Below are 19,308 nucleotides of genomic sequence, written 5' to 3' on the forward strand. Positions count from 1 at the left end.
AAGTCTGCACCCTGGAGCTGCTCTTCTTCCCACAGTACCCATGAAGAAACTGAGGTACAAAGAAGTGGCTTCCCCGAGGTCACCCAGCAGAGCTGGCACTCAACCAGATCTGTCGGATACTGTAGACTGGGGAAGGTGCTTGTCTGACTTCCTTTTCCCTTGTTCACTTGCTAGATTGCAAGCTCCTGAGCAGGGAATAGGGGTCTTAATTGTGTGCATATTCTCTACCCCTGGCAGATACGTGATGCTCAGAAAGTGTTGCAGAGGGAATTGACTGTTAAGTTTCTTAGCAACAGAAAACCTCAGAGATTTCTACCCTAACTTTCAATGCAGTGCAAGAATTTCCTCACTGCACCCCCAACTACTTAGCAAAAGGGAGCTCATCCCAGGGCTGGAGCTTTCAGCCAGGGACAAAGCTTTTCCGCTGCTGTGACTGTCCCCACACCCTTTCCACCATGGATTCCCTTCGGAAGGCTCTTTGGGACAAGAATTTGAGTGCTTTCCCTTTCACTATCAGAATTCTCTTTCCCATGGGAGTGAGTAGCATCTTCCTGCATCATCCCTACAGCTACCACAGGCATTTTCCCACTCAAAGTCAGAGCAGCTTCCAGCCAAACATACAGCGATAAATGAAATACCAGCTCTGTGAATCCACAGGGCCCAGGAAGGTGTGTTCCATACCCTCTCTACATCCTTTGCTTAGCTTAGAAGCATTTCTGCTGGGCAACTTCACAAAGATCTTTCTTTTCCCTGCCCCTAGGCCTTTGCTGATACCATTTGCATCACTACTAGAACACCCCTCCTTTTCCTTCCTGCCTCCAGGCCAGGACAAGTGCTGAAAATCCATTGAAAATGTCTATCTCCATGAGTGGGGCATCGTTCTCCTCTTTCCTTTATAAAGACTTTCTGCTCCTGTATTTGACTTGAAGTTTGTTCCTGGAGTATGGCAGGAGCTTAAACTCTAGGGTGCCACAGTGTCTTCCTGGGCTTTCAACACTGGAAGGTTGAAAAACCCCAGGGAAAATAAGTCTTAACTGACCCCAAAACATATCCTTGCTATATAAGCCTGGGGCATCAGGGCTAGAAGACCATCTTTCACAGGTTTTAGCTCACTTACCAACTCTGATTGGTAGTAGAATTCTTCTACCACAGCTGGATGGAGGGTAAGAATGTGTAGTGAATGATTAGCAATATCTGTCATGAGAGGAAGGGTTGGGGGCAGGGTGTTACTGATTAACAGCATCTACCATGGGCAGGAATTGGAGTAGGATTGATTAACAGTGTCTGCCAATGGGAAGGAATGGGAGTGAAATTGATTAGCAGTGTCTGCCATGGGCAGGAATTAGAGTGGGATGTGTGTGCCACATATTTGTCATTTGCATTACAATCCAGTTTCCTTATTTTATAGATTAGAAGACTGAGGCCAGGAGAGAGAATTTTGTTTTTTAAAGATTTTATTTATTTATTCATTTGACAGAAAGAGACACAGCAAGAGGGAACACAAGCAGGGAGAGTGGGAGAGGGAGAAGCAGGCTTCCCGCTGAGCAGGGAGCCCAGTGCGGGGCTCGATCCCAGAACCCTGGGATCATGACCTGAGCCAAAGGCAGACGCTTAATGACTGAGCCACCCAGGCACCCCCAGGAGAGAGAATTTTAGGGAGAACACATAGGAACTATCAAGGCAATCTGGAATTGGAACCGGGTGTCCTGACCCTGTCAGTCCAGCACATTCTCTACGTGGCCTGGTAGCTAGGACTCTGAATGAGCCTTGAATACTCTCTTCCTGTGTTCTGGAGACTCTAAGCAGCTGTGGGCTTTCAACACATATTTTTGAGTGTTTACCATGTGCCAGGCAATGTGTGAAGTTCTAGGGGTGCATCAATTAAAAAGTAAATGAAAGTCCTTGCTCTCGTTGAGCCTTTGTTCTAGTTGGAGGAGACAGACAATAAACAATGAATATAATGATGTGACTAAATGTATTTACTTCTTTGTCTCTAGGCAGATGCAGAGGTAGCTGCCTTCACCAACTGTGGCTGTTTTCTTTTTCATTTTCCTCCCAAGGGAGTCCTTTCTCAAGACAGCAGTGTATGTGACCACTTGGCTCTCTCAGGGCATGAAGCATCCTGGCGAGCCCTTTCTTTCCCTGGTTCTCTGCCTTGAACTAACTCTCTTAGAGGAGAGAAGTGGTTATGGCAGGAGATGATGAGACTTCATCTTGGCTGTTTGCTTAGCTGACACAGGAGAATGTGCCAGTTTGGGGCTTGGTTGGGAGCTGATGTCTGGTTTGGCCTGGGAGCCCCTGGCCTTGTGCTCCCAGGGATGGGATGTGGGTTCTGCAGCCCCACCACTGATGCCAGTTCAGATTCCTCCTGCCTCGGTGGTTCTCAGCCAGGGCCAGATAGGCTTACTTAGAAACACGCGGGAGCCTGATTCTGGTTTCCGTGATGACTGGGGCTACCTGTAGCATTTAGAGAGTGGAAGCCAGTGAAGCTAACGGCCCCCTGCAGTGAATGGGACATTTTGAATAGTGAATTGTCCTGTCCAAAATGCCAGTTGCATTTCCCTGGAGGAACACTGTTGGCCTAAAATGCAACCTCCCGAGGGTGCATGGACAGCCGTGAGATAAACTCAGGGCAGGGGATGTGCTATCTTCAGTCCTTGCTCATGCTTTCTGCTGCTCAGAACCTCTTCTGTTTAGCCATTTGGTAAAATGGGGCCCAGTTGTCTCATGTGATGGATTAAGGAGTAGACATGCACAGGCCTCAGGATTCTACCACATAAGGCATGGAGGTCATTGCCATCAGCTCAGTGCCAACAACCACGCATCCAGTCCCTCAGTGCTCTGTGACTGGGACACGGCTGTCCAGTCTCCGGGCAGAGACCCAGCCACAGTGACCCCACTCCCTGCTCCACACAAAAGGGCCACCAGGGTTAGCCTACACACCCAGGCTCCCCCCACAGAACTGAACGGCTCCTCACCACCCGCAGTGCAACCCTTCAGCCCAATAATGACACTTTACTGGCAGGGCCATTGGCAGGGCCCCAGGCAGCCCCCAGGGCCAGCTGCCCAGGGAAGTGCTTGGCTCCAGAGCCAGAGGCTGCAGAACATATTTCCAGTGGGGCTTCCAGGCCAAGAGCTTCTGCCCCTTCCCACCACTGTTCCCACTGGCCCTGCCCGCCTGCCCAGCGCATTAGCATTTAAATATATCCAGAGTGGACTCCCCCAGAGCCCTCTCCCCACCATTGAATCCTTCAGGGAGGGAGCATTTGAATCCTTCTCCCTCCCGACTCTCTTCCTTCATAATGGCCATACTGTATTCATCAGCTTCTGTATGTGGCATTAGCCGAAAGAAGGAGAGAGGGCGCCTAGCAACCCAGAGGGGGCTGAGAAAGAGGTGGGAAGGAAGTGATTTTCATGTAATTATTCACTTCTACAAAAGCCGTTGTCAGGTACACACTGGAAACACAGCTGTTGTATTATTCTCCTAACCTACTTTTAATCTTTTGAGAATCTTTACCAATATAAAAGGAGAAAAGAAAGAGCTTAACTCAGCCATTTTCTGCCGGGCCATATAAGTTATGTTTTAGCCTCAATCGAAGGCTTTGCTTACAAAAGTTGTGTTGTGTATGTATGTTTGTGTGTCTGTGTGTGGCTGCCTGTATGAAAAGAAAATGTTAAAGAAACAAAGGGTTGTGGGTTGTGAGCCCCAGGAGGGCCACCAAGTCGTGTCCTAGCTACTTGGTTCCAAAAGCCAAATGCTGCATGTGTTGTTGGGTCTGGCGGTTTTCACGTATCTTCTTGGCCTGGCATTGGGATGGCAAGGAGTCTGGGAGCGATGAGATGTTGGCTCCTTCTGCCTCTCATTGTCGTGTCTATGTTCCAGGCCCTAAAAGTAAGTGAGTCTATGGTAGTGATGTGTGGCTGCACTGTTTGGAGCTGCTCAGAAATCTGATTGGTTCACTTGGTCTGGAGGGGCTGGGATGGTAGGAAAAAGGCAGGAGCTTGTTTTCATGGTATAGTTGAGAAGTGTTAGCCCCGAAAAGAAATCAAATTAAGGGAATCTTACCAGGTACCCCACTGTGTACCTTACACTCATTGTATCTTTCACGGATGAAGAAGTTGAAATTCAGAGAGGTGAAGTAACTTGCCCAAGGTTGTACAGCAGGTAAGTGGACAAGCAGGGCTCCAACCTGGGTCTGCCTGATCCCAATGCTCACACCCTCTCCTTAAGCCATAGCAAGGCTTGGAGTCAGGCATCTGACAGAAACCATCTTATTTAATCTCTTCCCCCTTGTCATGGTCTCTCAGAGGGCAGGCCAGGTTCCACAGGTTCATTTGTCCCTAAGGCTAACTCCTCCCACAGCAGCCAGTGTATACATCTCTCCAAAGCTAGATGGACAAGTGACTTCACCTCTCTGGGCATTCGTTTTTTCATCTATAGAAAGGGGGTAATAATAGCACCAACCTCAACAGTGAGTCTAATACTCGTCAAGTGTTTAGAACGGCCCCTGGTATGGCATAGGCGTGACCAGAGAGGAGCTGGTATGGTGATGATTGGCATCACCATCATCACACACCTCCTCTTCCTAGTGGCAGGACAGGTTAGTGCTGCATTTGTCAGAGACCTCAGTGTCACACAGAGATGGATAGCAGGCCCGCCTGCTGGCTTCAGCTTTGACGATGCACAGAGGCACTGCCCTTCTGTTCTCTGTGTAGACCTGAAAGCGCATTTCGAGGGGAGCTTCTTCCTGTGGTCCTGCTGCACTAGGTACCACAGAGAAGGAGGCCTTCAGCTCCAGTCCTCTTTCAGCCTCCTGGGGCAGCAGCTGCATCTTTACTGAGTAGGGCCCTGGGCCCAGCTGCCCTGCAACCTCAGCTCCCGTAGTCCCTGCTTGCTCCTCTCTACCAGATGGGGTGTTGCCGCTTCTCTGCGTTGGTGTGTGGTCTGTCTCTCCTGCTAGAATGGGAGCCCCCCGAGGGCACGAGCTCCTGGTACAGTGCCTGGTACATGGTGGACACCCAGTGTGTGTGTGTTGTAGGGAAAAAAAGGGAAGAGGGTATTTTTTTTAATTCCAGATTTTTGAATACTGGCATATCCTGGGGAGGGATGAATGTTGACTAAACACCTACTGTTTGTTAGAGCTCACGACTGGGTTTCTGAGCACCTCCTCAGTGCCCTCCAAGAGGTAGGCGCTGTGTTGAATATCTGTTCCACACACATTATCTTTTTTTTTTTTTTAAAGATTTTATTTATTTATTTGACAGAGACACAGCCAGAGAGGGAACACAAGCAGGGGGAGTAGGAGAGGGAGAAGCAGGCCTCCCTGCAGAGCAGGGAGCCCGATGTGGGGCTCGATCCCAGGGTCCCGGGACCACGACCTGAGCCGAAGGCAGACGCTTAATGACTGAGCCACCCAGGCGCCCCGCACACACATTATCTTTTTAACCTTTTGCATATGAGAGAAAACGAGGGAGATGCTAGCCACATATGCACAAGGACCCTCTCCTTGATTCTGCCTGAGTTGGATAAGTCTTTTCTCTCCAAGAGGTGAGAAAAAGACATGAAGCTTTCACTCCCCAACTTCTAAGAGATAAGACATTCTACATGTATGGTCAAGGTGGGCATGTGGGGAGAGAGCAAGTATGTGTCTGTCCCTGCACACAGCTGTCTCTAACCTGGGGATAATCATGCCCACCTCAGGGCAGCTGTGGGTCACAGAACATAAGCAGGTGCTTTGTAAACTGTAAAGTCATCTCCATGTGGACTGGGGCAGCAAATACTGAGATGGGATGGTAGAATGTCTCCTACCATCCCATCTATCATGGCGAATGTGGCTTCCGAGTTTGGGTAGGGAAGAATTTGTCCTTGTCTGTTCTTCCTTCTTTGATCCTCCTCTTTGCTAATATCATTGAGGACCTACTCTGTGCAGCCCAGTGCTGGGCCCTGAGGGTCTAGTTGGGAAGGCTTGTTATACTCTGATCCATTGCCTTCTGCACCTACTGTGCACCAGGGCTCATTGGAACCAGTTGCCCTGAAAGGGATGAGGTTGCCCCAGAGCTAGAGGGCGGGACCACCTCTCTTCTAAAGGGGCTCTGCTCCCCTGTTCCCATGCAAATCTGTTCTCCAAACCTCTGAATGTGGACCGCCCATGTTCATGCTGCCAGAACGCCCCACATTCATTGCTGTAGAACATGGGGAGTGATCCGTTTCTCAGCTATTGACCCAGCTTCCTTAGGGTTTGTTTTGTGGAGACTATTTTCCCTTCAAATTGTTTTGAGAAAAGGAAGCCCTTTCTCCACTGAGCTGCCCCCTTTATAGCATCCTGGGAGATGCTGGTCAGTGGGGCTCAGTTGCCTGGTCTTCCTTTCACTGAGGTGGGGTTGCCTTTGTCCTATTTGACTAGACAGCCACAGAGCTGTTTAAATCCTAGCTGAGACTCCAGGCCTACTCAGCACACCAGGAGGCCCCAGTTTTCTCTGTAAAACATGGAGCCAGAGTGTTATGGGTTCAAACCTGACTGCCTCCCTGATTAGCTCTTTGACCTTGTATGGATTCATTTCCCCTTCTATAAAAATGGAGGAACAGTACTTACGTTACTGAAATGCTTATGTAAATGATGAGATCATGTCCATGAAAGCCCTGAATACAAGGTAGGTTTTCAACAAATGTTAACTCAAGTTTCCCACTTCTTAAGGCATCACCAAACTGGTGGAAGGGTTCATGAATGTTGTCAGTCTGTTTTATTAGCCTCTCTTTTCCCCTTTTATCAAGTTATTCCAGTAGCCACCATGATCTTGTCTGATCTCTGGGTGCTTGTGGAATTCCTAGTTGAAGAGAGAAGTAGGGAAATAGACTTGGGATAATGCCTGTAACAGAGATAATGCTGTGTGTTCACCAACCAGATCACCATTTCTTTTTCTCTTCCTGGGTAAGTAGGAAGACTACATTTCCCAGACTCCCTTACTTTTAGGTTGGGACCATGCAACTTGGTTCCAGCCAGTTGTATGTGGACAGAAGTGATACATGCAATAACCAGGTCTAGCTCTTAAAACTGGTGCTCTGTTCCTTGCATCAGAGGGTGTGTTGACGTAGAAGTATCATGATAAGGCAGGAGGTCTTGTAAGGCTAAGTCACTGGGTTGAAGAAAGCCCCTTCACAATTTGTGTCTGGCTTTTTGTTGGCAAAAAAAATATGAATTTTTGTTGTGCTAATCCATTGAGATTTGGGGGGTTTATTGTTTATTCCTGCATAGCCCAGCAGTAATTATCTTAACAAATATAGCAGCTCCCTGGTAAACTAACTGATTCCTTCCCTGATGAGGAGGAAGGCTGACAACTGGAGCCCTGTTGCATTTTTGCAAAGACAGGCATGTGTTTAAGAACATAGACACACCTCAGTTATGCAAATCTGTTAAGGAGTCTAACAATACAGACTCCGTGCAAAGATATATCATGCTTCTTCATGAGACTTTTTCGAGATATCTAACACTGAAGTTTTTTGGTTCTTGAATGCCCGGCAAGCATGTGTCTAAGCAGAGAAGTTTTATCAACCTGAGTTTTCCAAATGTAGAAAATAGAAAAAGCCAGTGGAGAAAGGTTTGGATTTGGAGTCAAGGAGATGTAAAGTTACTGCTAAAATTCTGAGGACTTCCAAGTCTGTGTCTCCAACCCAGGCTGAATATTTAGCCCTTGACTTTCCACCTGTCTCCTGTACATATCACTTGGATGTCTGAAACTTGCCTTGTCCAAAACTATACTTCCCCATTTCCCTACTTTATACCTCCATCCTCCCTTTAAAAAACCAGCTAATCTTCTGTTACACCCCATCTACCAACTTGCTCATCCATGGGTATTCTTTTTTCACCTCCAGTCAACACCAATCTTGTTTCATCTGCCTCCTGAACATTTCTTGAGAACCAAGGAGATAAGATGGCAACAGGGGAAAAAAAAAACCACTTTAAAAAATTTTTCCAGAATCTCTCCACCGAAAGAGAAAAACCAGGATAGTAAAACAAACAAACAAAAATATCTTCAGCATAATTAGGTAACTCCATGAAGCACAAAATGTGAACAGGTGGAGCCAAACACTGATACCAATAACATCTGCATGATGTCAACTTTGTGAGATGAGATGACGATGAAGGCAAAGGGAATTGGGAAGGCTGAGAGCCAGAAAATCCAGAAATCTCTAACATGTATTCACCCTAGAAGGAGAGGACTCTAGGAGGGTAAGCTTGGTAGAGCTATCTTAGAATGCCAGCCAAAATTGGGAGGGATATACGTGGGCCCGAAGTTATAGGTGGAAGTGGGAGAGCTGCGGGAAGCTCAGGCAAAGGTCTGGGACCTAGGAATTCTAGGGACCAAGCAGCTGAGGCTCCATAGCCAGAGAGAACCCCACACTGGGGAGAAACCACTAGAAGCAAAATTCAAATTGAGCAGGATAGAGACACTAGAGGAAACAAAAAGAGAAATTTTGGATGGGAATGGGGAAGGGAACAGAGAACAATAATTTCAGAATGTACTGTCAGCACAGTCTTAGTTTTCAAGACTTTTTATACTAACAGAAGAGGTAATCCTAGAACTGTGAGGCTAGGAAATCTACCCTGGATCATCCTCATTCCTCCACACAAGAAAACCTTGTAAGAGGGCAGGGAAATGTGTCTGACCTGCACATGAACAACAGAAAAGCATCATGTCAAATCCCATACAAAGCTATTTTAAAAAAAGAATCCTGAGCATAATAGTATTCCTATAGGTAATGTATGCATTCCACAGAGGACCACAAAACAGCTGAATACTGAAACTTAATATTTCAAAACAAGCTAAAAGAAATGAAGAACTAACAGATATGATAAAATAATAGCATAGGTGAAATTGTGAGACAAAAAGATTTGAAAATAAAGCTGACTAAAGGACAGCTTAAGAAAAGCAGAACATTTCAGGAGGAATAGCTAAATAGAAGGAATAAAGAGGTGAGTAGACACCATGGGTAATATCATAAGGTAAATAGGGAATGGAAAGGAAGAAAATAAAAAATAAAGTCAGAGAGGAGATTATTTAAAGAATGAAAGAAAAAGTGATATAAAAGGTAGACAAAGAAGGTCCAACATACAAATCAGTCCCCCAAGAAGAAACACAAAGCAGGGGAAGAGAACAAATAGCTAAAACAATAATTCAGGGATGTTTTTTTCCCTGAAATTAAAGAAAAGACTTGAATTATGTCTTGAAGAAGTACACCACAAGCCTGGGGAAATCAACCCAGAGTGATCAACATTAAGACTTATTCTAATCAAAATGACTGAACATTAAAGAGAAAAGAAAAAACCTGTTGGTCATTCAGACAAAAAGAGGAAATGAGTAAGAATGGTATCAGACTTTCCTACAGCAGCACTCAGTGCCAGGGGACAACTGAGCAAGGTATTTAAGATACTCAGGGAAAGAACAAAAGAACCAAGGACATTGTATACAGCCATACGTGTTCAAGTATGAAAGCCATTGGTCAACTATTATGAACATGCAAGAAGCCAGGAAATATTATTTCCCATGAGCCTTGCCTAAGGAACTTACTAGAGAACAAGCTACAGGCAACCAAACTGACTGGAGAGGAATTAACATAAGCGCTGGGAGGGAGAATTAATTTCTAGTCACCTGTAGAACTCACACTAAAAAGTGGCTGTCAAAGAGATACTATAATTGTACATTCTGATCACGCAGAGACAAGTATTAAAAATTACAAAAGAATGGAGTGTGTATATGAAAAATAGAATACATTCACATATTGCCCTTACATATCAACTGGAAACAAATGAGTATTTCTTCTAATTAGATGTTAGAGGAAAGGGAAGGAGAAGAAACTGAGACTACTGGCTAATTTCGGTCTCATAGTTGGGAACCAACCCCCAGTGTCACAGAGGGGGAGGACTAAAGGAATTGTATAAAAGTATTGATTTAATGCTAATCATCAGAATAACAGTGATAGGCTTTTTACCACAGAGGTAGGAGAACAAGAGGGAAAAATCATTTGAAAGTACATCCCCCTCTCACATGAACCTCCGGACCCAAGATGTCTTCTCTCATCCTTTCTCCAGTCTCTAAAGGTGTGCCTCCATCCAGACAGCCTTCTTTGATTGCCCTAGCACATGTTAATTGTCCCCTTCATCAACCACTCCTAGGTACTGGCTCCCTTGTCCTCTGAATGTTTTACCTTATCTCACCAAGAAACACAGATGCAGTGTTATATATAATTGTGTAGTACTTCTTTCAGATTCTGACACAGAGTTCTCCATGCAGAAGGCACTCAATAAATGCTAGTTCATCAGTAACTGAGGATTGATTGAGGGATTTGGGCTCACAGCCCCTGGGTTTTTCTAAGAACTTAATGTTGCTACTAGTCAGAATTATTTGAGTCTGAAGTGACAGCAATCCAATTCAAGTTGACTTAAGAAAAAGAGGAATTTATGGGCCCCTGAAATCGAAATGTTTTAGGGTATGTTTCATTTCAGGTATGGCTGGATCCAGGTACTTAAGTCATTACACCAGTATCAGTCTTTCTTTGCTCTAGACTGCTTTCCTCCGCATTGGACAGGCTCTTCCCTTGTGGTCAGTGATGATCCCCAGGAGAAAAAGATGTGTCCCATTTTCAGTAGCTCCAGTAAAAGTCCAGGATTAAGTTTCATTGGCTTGGCTTGCATCATAAGCTCATCCCTGAACCAATCACTATGACCAATAGAAATGCTTTGGTTGGCCAGGCCTGGGTCACGTGACCGCGCCCGAAACTACCTCCCAGTGGAGAAAAGGTGCTTTCCCAAAGAAAAATTAGGTCACTCTTACCTGAAAAGGGGAGATGGATGCTGGGTGGGCAAAAACAGCAGATGTCCGTTTTACTGTTGATGTGCTCAATGAGCCGACTGCAAGGAAAATTCCCACAGGTGAACATCATCCTTCAGGGGTCCCATCTTTGGGATGTGTGGATAGAAAGCTCTCTGGTGTTTTCAAACTCACAGAGGGCTTGTTTACCATGTTTTGGGTAGAGAGGAACCAACTCCAACCAATTGATGGAGAAGCCAGATTTCCTGCAAGTCTGGTGATTTTTCTCACTCTGGCCTGCACACTCAGCCAGAGGACAATGTGGGGTCTGAGAGGAGGGACATTTAATTTGCAGAGGCATTTCCAGCGAGAGTGAGGGACTTGAGGAGCAGTGCTTGACTGAGTGCCGAGTGTCCCGGTGGGTGGCTCCTATGACCTGGTCTTCTGTTTCCTGGGGCAGCAACTGTATTGTGTTTTACCCCTCCTTACAATTTACTACTGGTCTTAGATTAGAGATTCAGAGAAAGCACCAGTGCCCTTGGACACTAGAACGCTCCCTTCTCCAGGCAAAATACCTGTTTTCTTCCTCTTGGGGATTTGAGTACCTGGTATAAGTCACTACCCTGGATTGGGGTAAAGAGAATCCACTGAGGGGCGCCTGGGTGGCTCAGTCGTTAAACCTCTGCCTTCGGTTCAGGTCATGATCCTGGGGTCCTGGGATCGAGCCCCACATCGGGCTCCCTGCTCGGCGGGAAGCCTGCTTCTCCAACTCCCACTCCCCCTGCTTGTGTTCCTGCTCTCGCTATCTCTCCTCTATCAAATAAATAAAATCTTAAAAAAAAAAAGAATCCACTGAGGTAGCAAATGGGGAAACTGAGGCAGAGTGGGAGGACTTGAAAATGCATACGTTTCTCTCCTACATTAACACTTTTATCTGCACTGGACCCTTCCTATCAACATTTAAGCATCCTTGAGTTCTACCATTTTAAAAAAATTTCTCCCTAAATTACCCTTCCAACTATCTCCCAATTCCCCTCTGTGGCAAAACTTCCTGAAAAAGCTTTTTTTTTTATTCCATCTTTCCATTTCCTCCTCCCCATGTCTCAAGCCACTCTGATCTGCTGGCATCCCCGCTCTACGCGTGCACACGCACACACACACACACACACTCTTCATGAAAGAGCTCTCCTTAAGTTCCTCATTCAGTTCCAAGACACTCCACTGAGGGAGAAAAAAATGTATCATTTCTTAGGTTGAGAAGCAGCATTATGATCCTCAATTTTAATAAGTATTTGTTGAATAATTTAACAAACTCAAGCAAATCCAGGGTAGAGTGAACTGTACTGTTAAAATCAAATCCCTGAGAGAGGAAATAGAGTTATTTTGCTTGGAGAAGGAAGAGTTCTAGGATCCAAGGGGCACTGATGCTTTCTCCAAATCTCTAAAGTGCTACTACACAGAAGAGGAAGGTGTGGTCTGGATGGCCCCAGAACTAGGAACACCTTCAGGAAGGGGGATTTCTTCTCATTTTCAGAAATGTTCTAATGGTTAGAACTCTCTAAAGAAGAAAGGGCTGTATCAGGATATAATGAGTCTCCTGTCACTAGCAGTAATCAAACAGAAACTATTCTGTCAGGAGTAGTCAGAAGAGAGTCTTGTACTGGGTGGGAGATGACCCTGGAGGACTTCTGAAATTCTGGAATTGGTTAGGCATGGATCTCTAGAGGCCGGTCTCCATGGACTTGCCTTTGCCACCCCCAGCTGTGTGGTCTTGAATAAGTTTTTCAACTTCTCCGTTCCTGTTGCCTCAGCTGTAAAAGGGGGATAATAATAGCACTTACTACATAGGGTGGCTGTGAATATTCAAGTGCCATAATGCACAAAGGGCTCAGCACCGATGCCTGGCACATGACAAGTGCTCAATAAATGTTAGCTGGTATTTGTATTTAGTGCAAAGTCTTGTTCCCTAGATGGCACCTGATTCTCAAGCATCAGTGTCATCGGCTGCATTTAGCTTTTAGCTATGGATTTTTCTTGGAGCTGAGAGCAGGAAGAGCCTGGGGAAAAGTGCTAAAGAAGCCATCATAATTCCTGGTGTGTGTGTCATGCTGTCAACAGCAGTTTTTGTCAGAGAGGAACCTAAGAAAGTAGTTTCCATTACATACCACATAGGAAGCCTAAAATGCATCTGTTTTGAAAGGTGGAAAATACAGGTGGGCCTCCCCCTTCTCCTGTCCCTTCCCTGCCACCTCTGATGCTCAGATCAGCTATGCAGATATTTTCCCAGGGGCAGAATCCTGTGACAGTTTACTCATGGTATTCTTAATCACAAAGATAAGCAATCACTCATTTTGGCTTAAATATGACTTAGCTTATGAGCTGGGTCCCAGGAGCTTCCATTCCATATTACCTGAATCCTCTTAATAGTCCTGAGACGGAAGTTCATTCCCCAGTTTGCAGATGAGGAGACTAAGCCTCAGAGAGGTTAAGTAGCTTTTCCAAGGTCATGTAGCTGGAGCAGGGACCTAAACATCCAAATTCTTGCTGTTCAGTGAACTGTTATCCATAACCTCTAGAAAATTCTGGAATTAAGGACATTTATATTTAATGAAGCAGTCCCCAATAATAGAACTCCTAAAACACTTTCCTGAGAAGATTAGGAAGTTTGATTATTGATTTTAGACTTTTTGGAAGGTAAGGTGTGGGTGGGGGATTTCCGAGAATGGGGCCACCCCTCATCTGACTTCTTTTCATGCTGACTTCTTTGTGCCCTCCCGCAGGTCTGGGTAGATGCTGGGACGCAGATCTTTTTCTCCTATGCCATCTGCCTGGGTTGTCTGACTGCTCTGGGAAGTTATAACAATTATAACAACAACTGCTACAGGTGAGCATTTCACAGCTCTACCAGCACTCCACCAAATGCCTCCGTGCTACCAGGTCAGTTCACGTTTGTCTTCCTGTCGCGTAGAGCCAGGACGAGACAGATGGCTTGTTTCTTAGCCTCTCCCTGCCCAAGGGTCAAAGAGTGGGCCACCCGAGGAGCTAGGAAAATAATGAATGTGATCAGAGAGCGTTGCAGGCTGAAAGCGAATCCACTCCAGGAATCTTATTCAGGCCTCCATCCCAGGGCAGATAAGTGACTTGCCCATGGTCACATAGCTATTAATGTCAAAACTGGGACTTGAGCCCGGTCTTCTGACAGTGAGGGCTTTGTCCTTCTGCCTTCTGTTCAGAAACCTGCTTCCTTCCCCTTCTCACTTGATTGTAGGGTCCTCTCCTGTCCTATCTGGAGTGGCCAGTGCCCCATCTTGCCCCTCAGCCTTCCTCCCTGGCCTCCTGCATGTGGCCACACCCAGCACTGGGAAGGGAAGTGCCCAGGTTGGGGGGTTAACCCCGAGGTTGTCTCACCCTGGCTGCCTGGCCTCTCATGCTTGTAGCCTGGTTTCTACTGTGAGGCTGAGACCTAATGTGAGGGCCAAGAACCCACCCAAGGTCACCTAGCATAGCGGTGCATGGTAGAAGTGAAATTGGCACCCTGGGCTCTAGCTCTAGGCCAATGGTCTGTTTGCTGAGGTCTCTGCACCCCTTAATCCAGTGCCTGGTCATAGTAGGTAGTTCTTCAGGGGACTTGTACCTAATAGCCAGACAACTTGGTTGCTGTATGGCTCAAGTGAGATCATGCATTTGAAAGAACTTTTAGCAGTGATAAAGTTCCTCCCACATTATCCCCAGCTACACACAGCAGAGCTTGGACTCAGGCTGAGGTCTCCCGGTTTCTATCCCAGGACTCTGGCATATCTCTCTGAAAGCTAGCTTCATGATCACTTTATTAACCCATTTGCTAAAACCATGTGCATTGTGTGTCTGCTGAGTGTGAGACACCAGAATCTGTACATTAGGAGATACACACAGGAATGGCACAGCCTCAGTCTATAGAGTTCATAAGTTGGGGAAACTGAGGCACCAAGGAAGTGACAGTGGGCAGGTCCAACATGCTCTAAGGAAAAGCCATTGTGGAATCCAGTGTGCCTTTGGACAGCAAGTTCTGTTGTTCCTGGGAGCCCTTGGGCAGAGAGGTATTGGGTAGGGCTGGACAGAAGGATGCTAGAGAGGTGATTGACCATGCCAGGTTGTCCATAAGATCCTTCTGCCTTCCAGCCATTCACACGGAGGCAGGTCTGGGGGATGAGAGGCAAAGCACTCTGTCAGCCATGATACAAAATAGTCACCATGGACAGGAAGAAAAAGGCACTGGGACAGGGAGAACAGCACAGCAGGCCTCTGGTCTGGGTTGAGCCTGACCCCCTTGGGATGTTAGAGAAGGATGCTGTCTGCATACGGCTGTCACCCCATCAGGAGCCAGCACTCAGCATGAGCCCTCCATGCAGGGCACTGCAGAAATCACTTGGTCACTGCGTGGCTGTCAGTTCCGTGAGGACACAGGCTGGGTCTTGGTCCCCACCATCCCTCAAGCCTAGTATGTGTCGACTGCTGTGTCAGGAAGCAAGGAAGGAGCCATCTGTTATACAGATGAGGAAACTGAAGCCCAAGAGTAGGTCACTTGCTCATGTTCACATGACCAGTGGTGGAACATAGCTTTGAACCCAGGCCTTTCTGGTTCCTGCACCCCTGTTCCTCACTAACAGGGATGGCCAGTTCTTTCCCAACAACTGCAGCTGACAAGAATTTGGCCAAGGCTGCCCTGTCTTCAGGTGGTATTGTGGGGCAGTGGCGACTCTCTTCCCCACCAAGCATGTGGGTAAAATATGCTGGCCGCCACAGATCCCTTCTGCTGTCCTGCCCAATAGACAGGGTGTTCCCCCTCCCAGGGGCAGAAGAAAGCAGATCCCCTAGGTGATATTGCAAAATCCAAGGGCCCATTTTATTTCCATTTCCAGATTGTTCTGCGAGCAGGTCTTCCCAACTCAGAGAGTAAATTACTACCCTCTCTTCTGACAGCATAATAGCTTCTGGAGGTCTTCAAAGCCCAGCTCAGCTCCTGCCAACTTTAAAGCGCTTGTTACATAAGCTTTTCACCTAGAAGGTGCCCTGCAGGAAAGAAGTAGAGGGATGGGGGAATACAGCAAACCAGGCGGGGGCAAATCCTCACTTCAGAACACAGGCTTGCTAAGCCCCTTCTGCTTGAAGGTGTGGGTGCTCTGAGGGCCAGGGTATGGGACGAAGGGCTGGAAGGGACCTCAGGTCTGCTCAGTGCTCTTCTGTCCTGTGGTGTGAGGAAATCACTCAGGAGGCCTCTGGGGACAGGTGGAGACTTTGCAATAAGGGATATTTGTTTTTCAACAACCACGTGGGTGCCCATAGATAATTGTCCACAAGTCAGGATCTGAAAGTCTTAATTCTTAGGGGGCATTGTTTTTGTGCAGCTCCTGGAAAATGCATGGGTTTTAATGTCTGAGATAAATGGATGCACATTCGAACCTCACCAGTAGAAGCCCCTGAAACCTTGAGTATGTGACTCTCCTCCCTAAGCCTCAAGATTCAGTGACACAGTATTCAAGAAACCCTAGCACAGGACTAGGCACATTGCAGATTCAGATTATACAGGAGAATTCCAGAATGTAGAAGATAGAGAGAAAGCACTTTCCTCACCAGGGCCACCTTGTTTCCCACTGTTTGATGAGGCAGGGTCAGGAAATAGGCATGAGGAAGAGCTTTACCCCGACCTTGGGGATAAATCTCCCCTTACCTGGGCTGAGCTGCATTTCCCTTTAAAAGGAGAGAAATCAGGCTTGCAGATAAAATCTTCAGGTCTGCCAGCCCAGCCCTCATGTACAGTGCCGGAGGACTTCTTTAAAGAGACCTGTAATCAGTCCCTCGCTGCCACAGTAATGCTGGATAACAAACAGCCCCAAGAACTCAGTGGTTTAACGTGACAAGCATTTGCTCTTATTGCTCCCAAGTCTGGCCAGCTAGGGAAGCTCTCTAGCAGGCTGTGAATTGGTTGGGCTTGGTTCCAGGGTACAGGCAAGCCCAAGTCTGCTCTGTGTGTGTACATTGTGGGGTGCAGACTACAAGGACAGCAGCTCCCCTGGGGAAGTTCCTTTCCTGGCAAATCACAAAAGGCATAAGGGACAAGTTCAGTCACAAAAGCATATCTCAAGCCTCTGTTTGTGTCACATCTGCTAGTATCCTGTGGCCGAAGAAAGTTGTGTGGCTAAGCCCAAAGCCAGTGGGGCAGGGAAATATACTCATCCCCAAGGAAGAAGGTAGAGGGAGATGACTACTTGCAGGAAAATTAATAATCTGTCATAAGGCCCAAGAAACCCTGTTATCAAACATTTTGTCTTATGGTGAGCTCAGGTCCAGAGAAAAGAATTGCAGGGGGAAGTGGGGCCCATGGCTCCTGACCCCCAGGGTCATGCCTTCTCCAATATGTCCTTGATTCTCAGAGTCATTGCAGGGCAACTGGGTGTCACAGTCACCAACATTAATGTAACCTTTGGTTACATTATAAAAAGTATGCTGTCAGGAGAAGAGGAGATGAGGGTCCTGCTGTGTTCTTGAGTCTAGCGCTTAGTCCTGGATGTGGCATTTGAAGAGGGGCCAGACAAGCTGGAGTGTATTACAGAACATGAACAGGATGAGGACCTGGTAAAGGAACTGGGACAGTTAACTGAAGGAGCACAAAAAAAAAACTCAAAGGGGATGTAAGGCCACTCTCTTCAGATCTCCCAAACCTGAAGGAGCTCCAGGCTGGTAGGAAGGGCAGAACTAAAACTCACCAGAGAAGGCAGGTTTGGGCCAAACACACCTGAGGAAGTTCTTACTGCTGTAAGCAGCACAGACCGGCGGGCCAGCCAGGGGAAAGCGCCATGGAACAAGGTGACGAGGCTTGCTGGGGTGTGACCAGAGGCAGCCTGCCGCCACCACAGGGATGCTCCATTGTCCTACCTCAGACAAAAGGCTGGACAGGCCGCTCAGGAGCACCTCCCTCTAAGGTGGGGCATCACGTGTGCCCTAAGCCTAACTAGCAAGTGCGTGCTGAGACACCCCGAAGAGGCCTGTTCCCCACTGTGGCCTTGTGAGGATGCAGGGCCTGAGGGAGGGGAGGCCGGGACTTGAGGGTTCTGCCTTTGTCTTGGCAAAGCCCCATCGTTTACACTCTTGATTTCTCCTGGGTTGCAGCTTTATGCTGGCGCTCCTTTGCAGGTAAGCCCCTCCCAAGGGCAAGAGACAGTCCCTGCTCTGATAATCCCTCTGTATGGCAGCCAGCCTGGAAGGGGCCGCTCCCTCACAGGGACTGAGCAGAGAGGGCTGTGAGGTGCTGCTCCAGTAAATAGCCTGGCATGACGGGGTGTCTCCTCCTGAAGCTGGTGAGAGCTTCTAGTGTGAAGTCCATGGATGCTCCCCTGACTGAGAAGCAGCCATTTCTCAGAGGTCTCTCCTGCCCTCCTTGCTTTGAGCTCCCAGGAAATCACTCCTTTCTCGCTTTCCCTGGTTTCCTCTCCTGCCAGGGATTTGGAGGAGCGTTGCTTTGTCTCCAAGTATCTTCTCACTAGTTGTGCATTTTCTCACTTGCCAGCCTTTCTTCCTTCCTATCCCTCTTCCATGCTTCTGGTCCATGACCCACCTTATCTTCTAGAAAGGCAGGAGAAGCTGTGTGACCATGGGTCAGCCACCTAACCTCTCTGAACCACAATGGCTTCATCAGGCCAATGGGGCTATCCTTGCCCACCATGCCCTGCCTGCCCCACAGGATGGCTGTGGTGCTCATATAGAATATTCGAGCACTGTACCTGTTCACCCACTCTGACCTCAGCCCCTCTCACTGCTTCCCCACAGGGACTGCATCATGCTTTGTTGCCTCAACAGTGGCACCAGCTTTGTGGCTGGCTTTGCCATCTTCTCAGTCCTGGGCTTCATGGCATACGAGCAGGGGGTGCCCATTGCCGAGGTGGCAGAGTCAGGTAAGTCTGCCAAAGGCGAGGGAGGCCTTGGGTGATTGATGGTCATGGTGCAAATGCGATCTGCCTCCTCAGCTAATTCTTCTCCTGGGTTCAGGTCTTAGAAGGTGGCCCCACCATCCATCCTCAAACCAGGATCGTGGGAGAGAAACTGTGACACCTCCTCACTCCCATATCTAAGACATCCCCAAGTTGTATAGCTTCTGCCTTCTGGGCGTCACTCCACTTCGTGTACTTTGCCCCAGCAATGCTATCTCCCCACCAGCCCAGACCACCATCACTGCTCACCTATGTGACTGCAGGAACCTTTCACTGGCCTCCAGCCTCCACTCCTGCCCCTTCGGTTCCATGTGCAGACTGGCTTCTTTCAAAATGCAAATCTGAACATGTCCTTCTCTGATGGAAAGCTTTTCTTAGCTTCTCATAGTACTGGATTCTTAGCAGGGCCCCAAGGCCCTGTGTTGCCCAGCCTTTGTAGCTTCTCCACCCACATCATTCCCCCACCCTCATGCTGCCCCTCTGCGGTGGTCTGCTTTTGCAACATCACTTGCTCCCTCCCACCACAGGGTCTTTGCAC

General features: G+C 47.6%; 1 protein-coding gene across 2 annotated transcripts in view; it reads left to right on the forward strand.

Annotated features, from left to right (window-relative positions):
• Positions 1-19,308, forward strand: part of SLC6A11 (solute carrier family 6 member 11) — a 117,026-nt gene that overhangs the window by 65,601 nt on the left and 32,117 nt on the right. For both annotated transcript variants that reach the window (XM_081822288.1, XM_081822280.1), the window contains exons 7-8: positions 13,587-13,690; positions 18,610-18,734. In XM_081822288.1, the coding sequence (XP_081678414.1) occupies positions 13,587-13,690; positions 18,610-18,734 (229 nt within the window). The remainder of the gene's footprint in view (positions 1-13,586; positions 13,691-18,609; positions 18,735-19,308) is intronic.

This window comes from Leptonychotes weddellii, chromosome 1, assembly GCF_054177405.1.
Source record: "Leptonychotes weddellii isolate Sample4059 chromosome 1, ASM5417740v2, whole genome shotgun sequence".
In the NCBI taxonomy this organism is placed as follows: domain Eukaryota; kingdom Metazoa; phylum Chordata; class Mammalia; order Carnivora; family Phocidae; genus Leptonychotes; species Leptonychotes weddellii.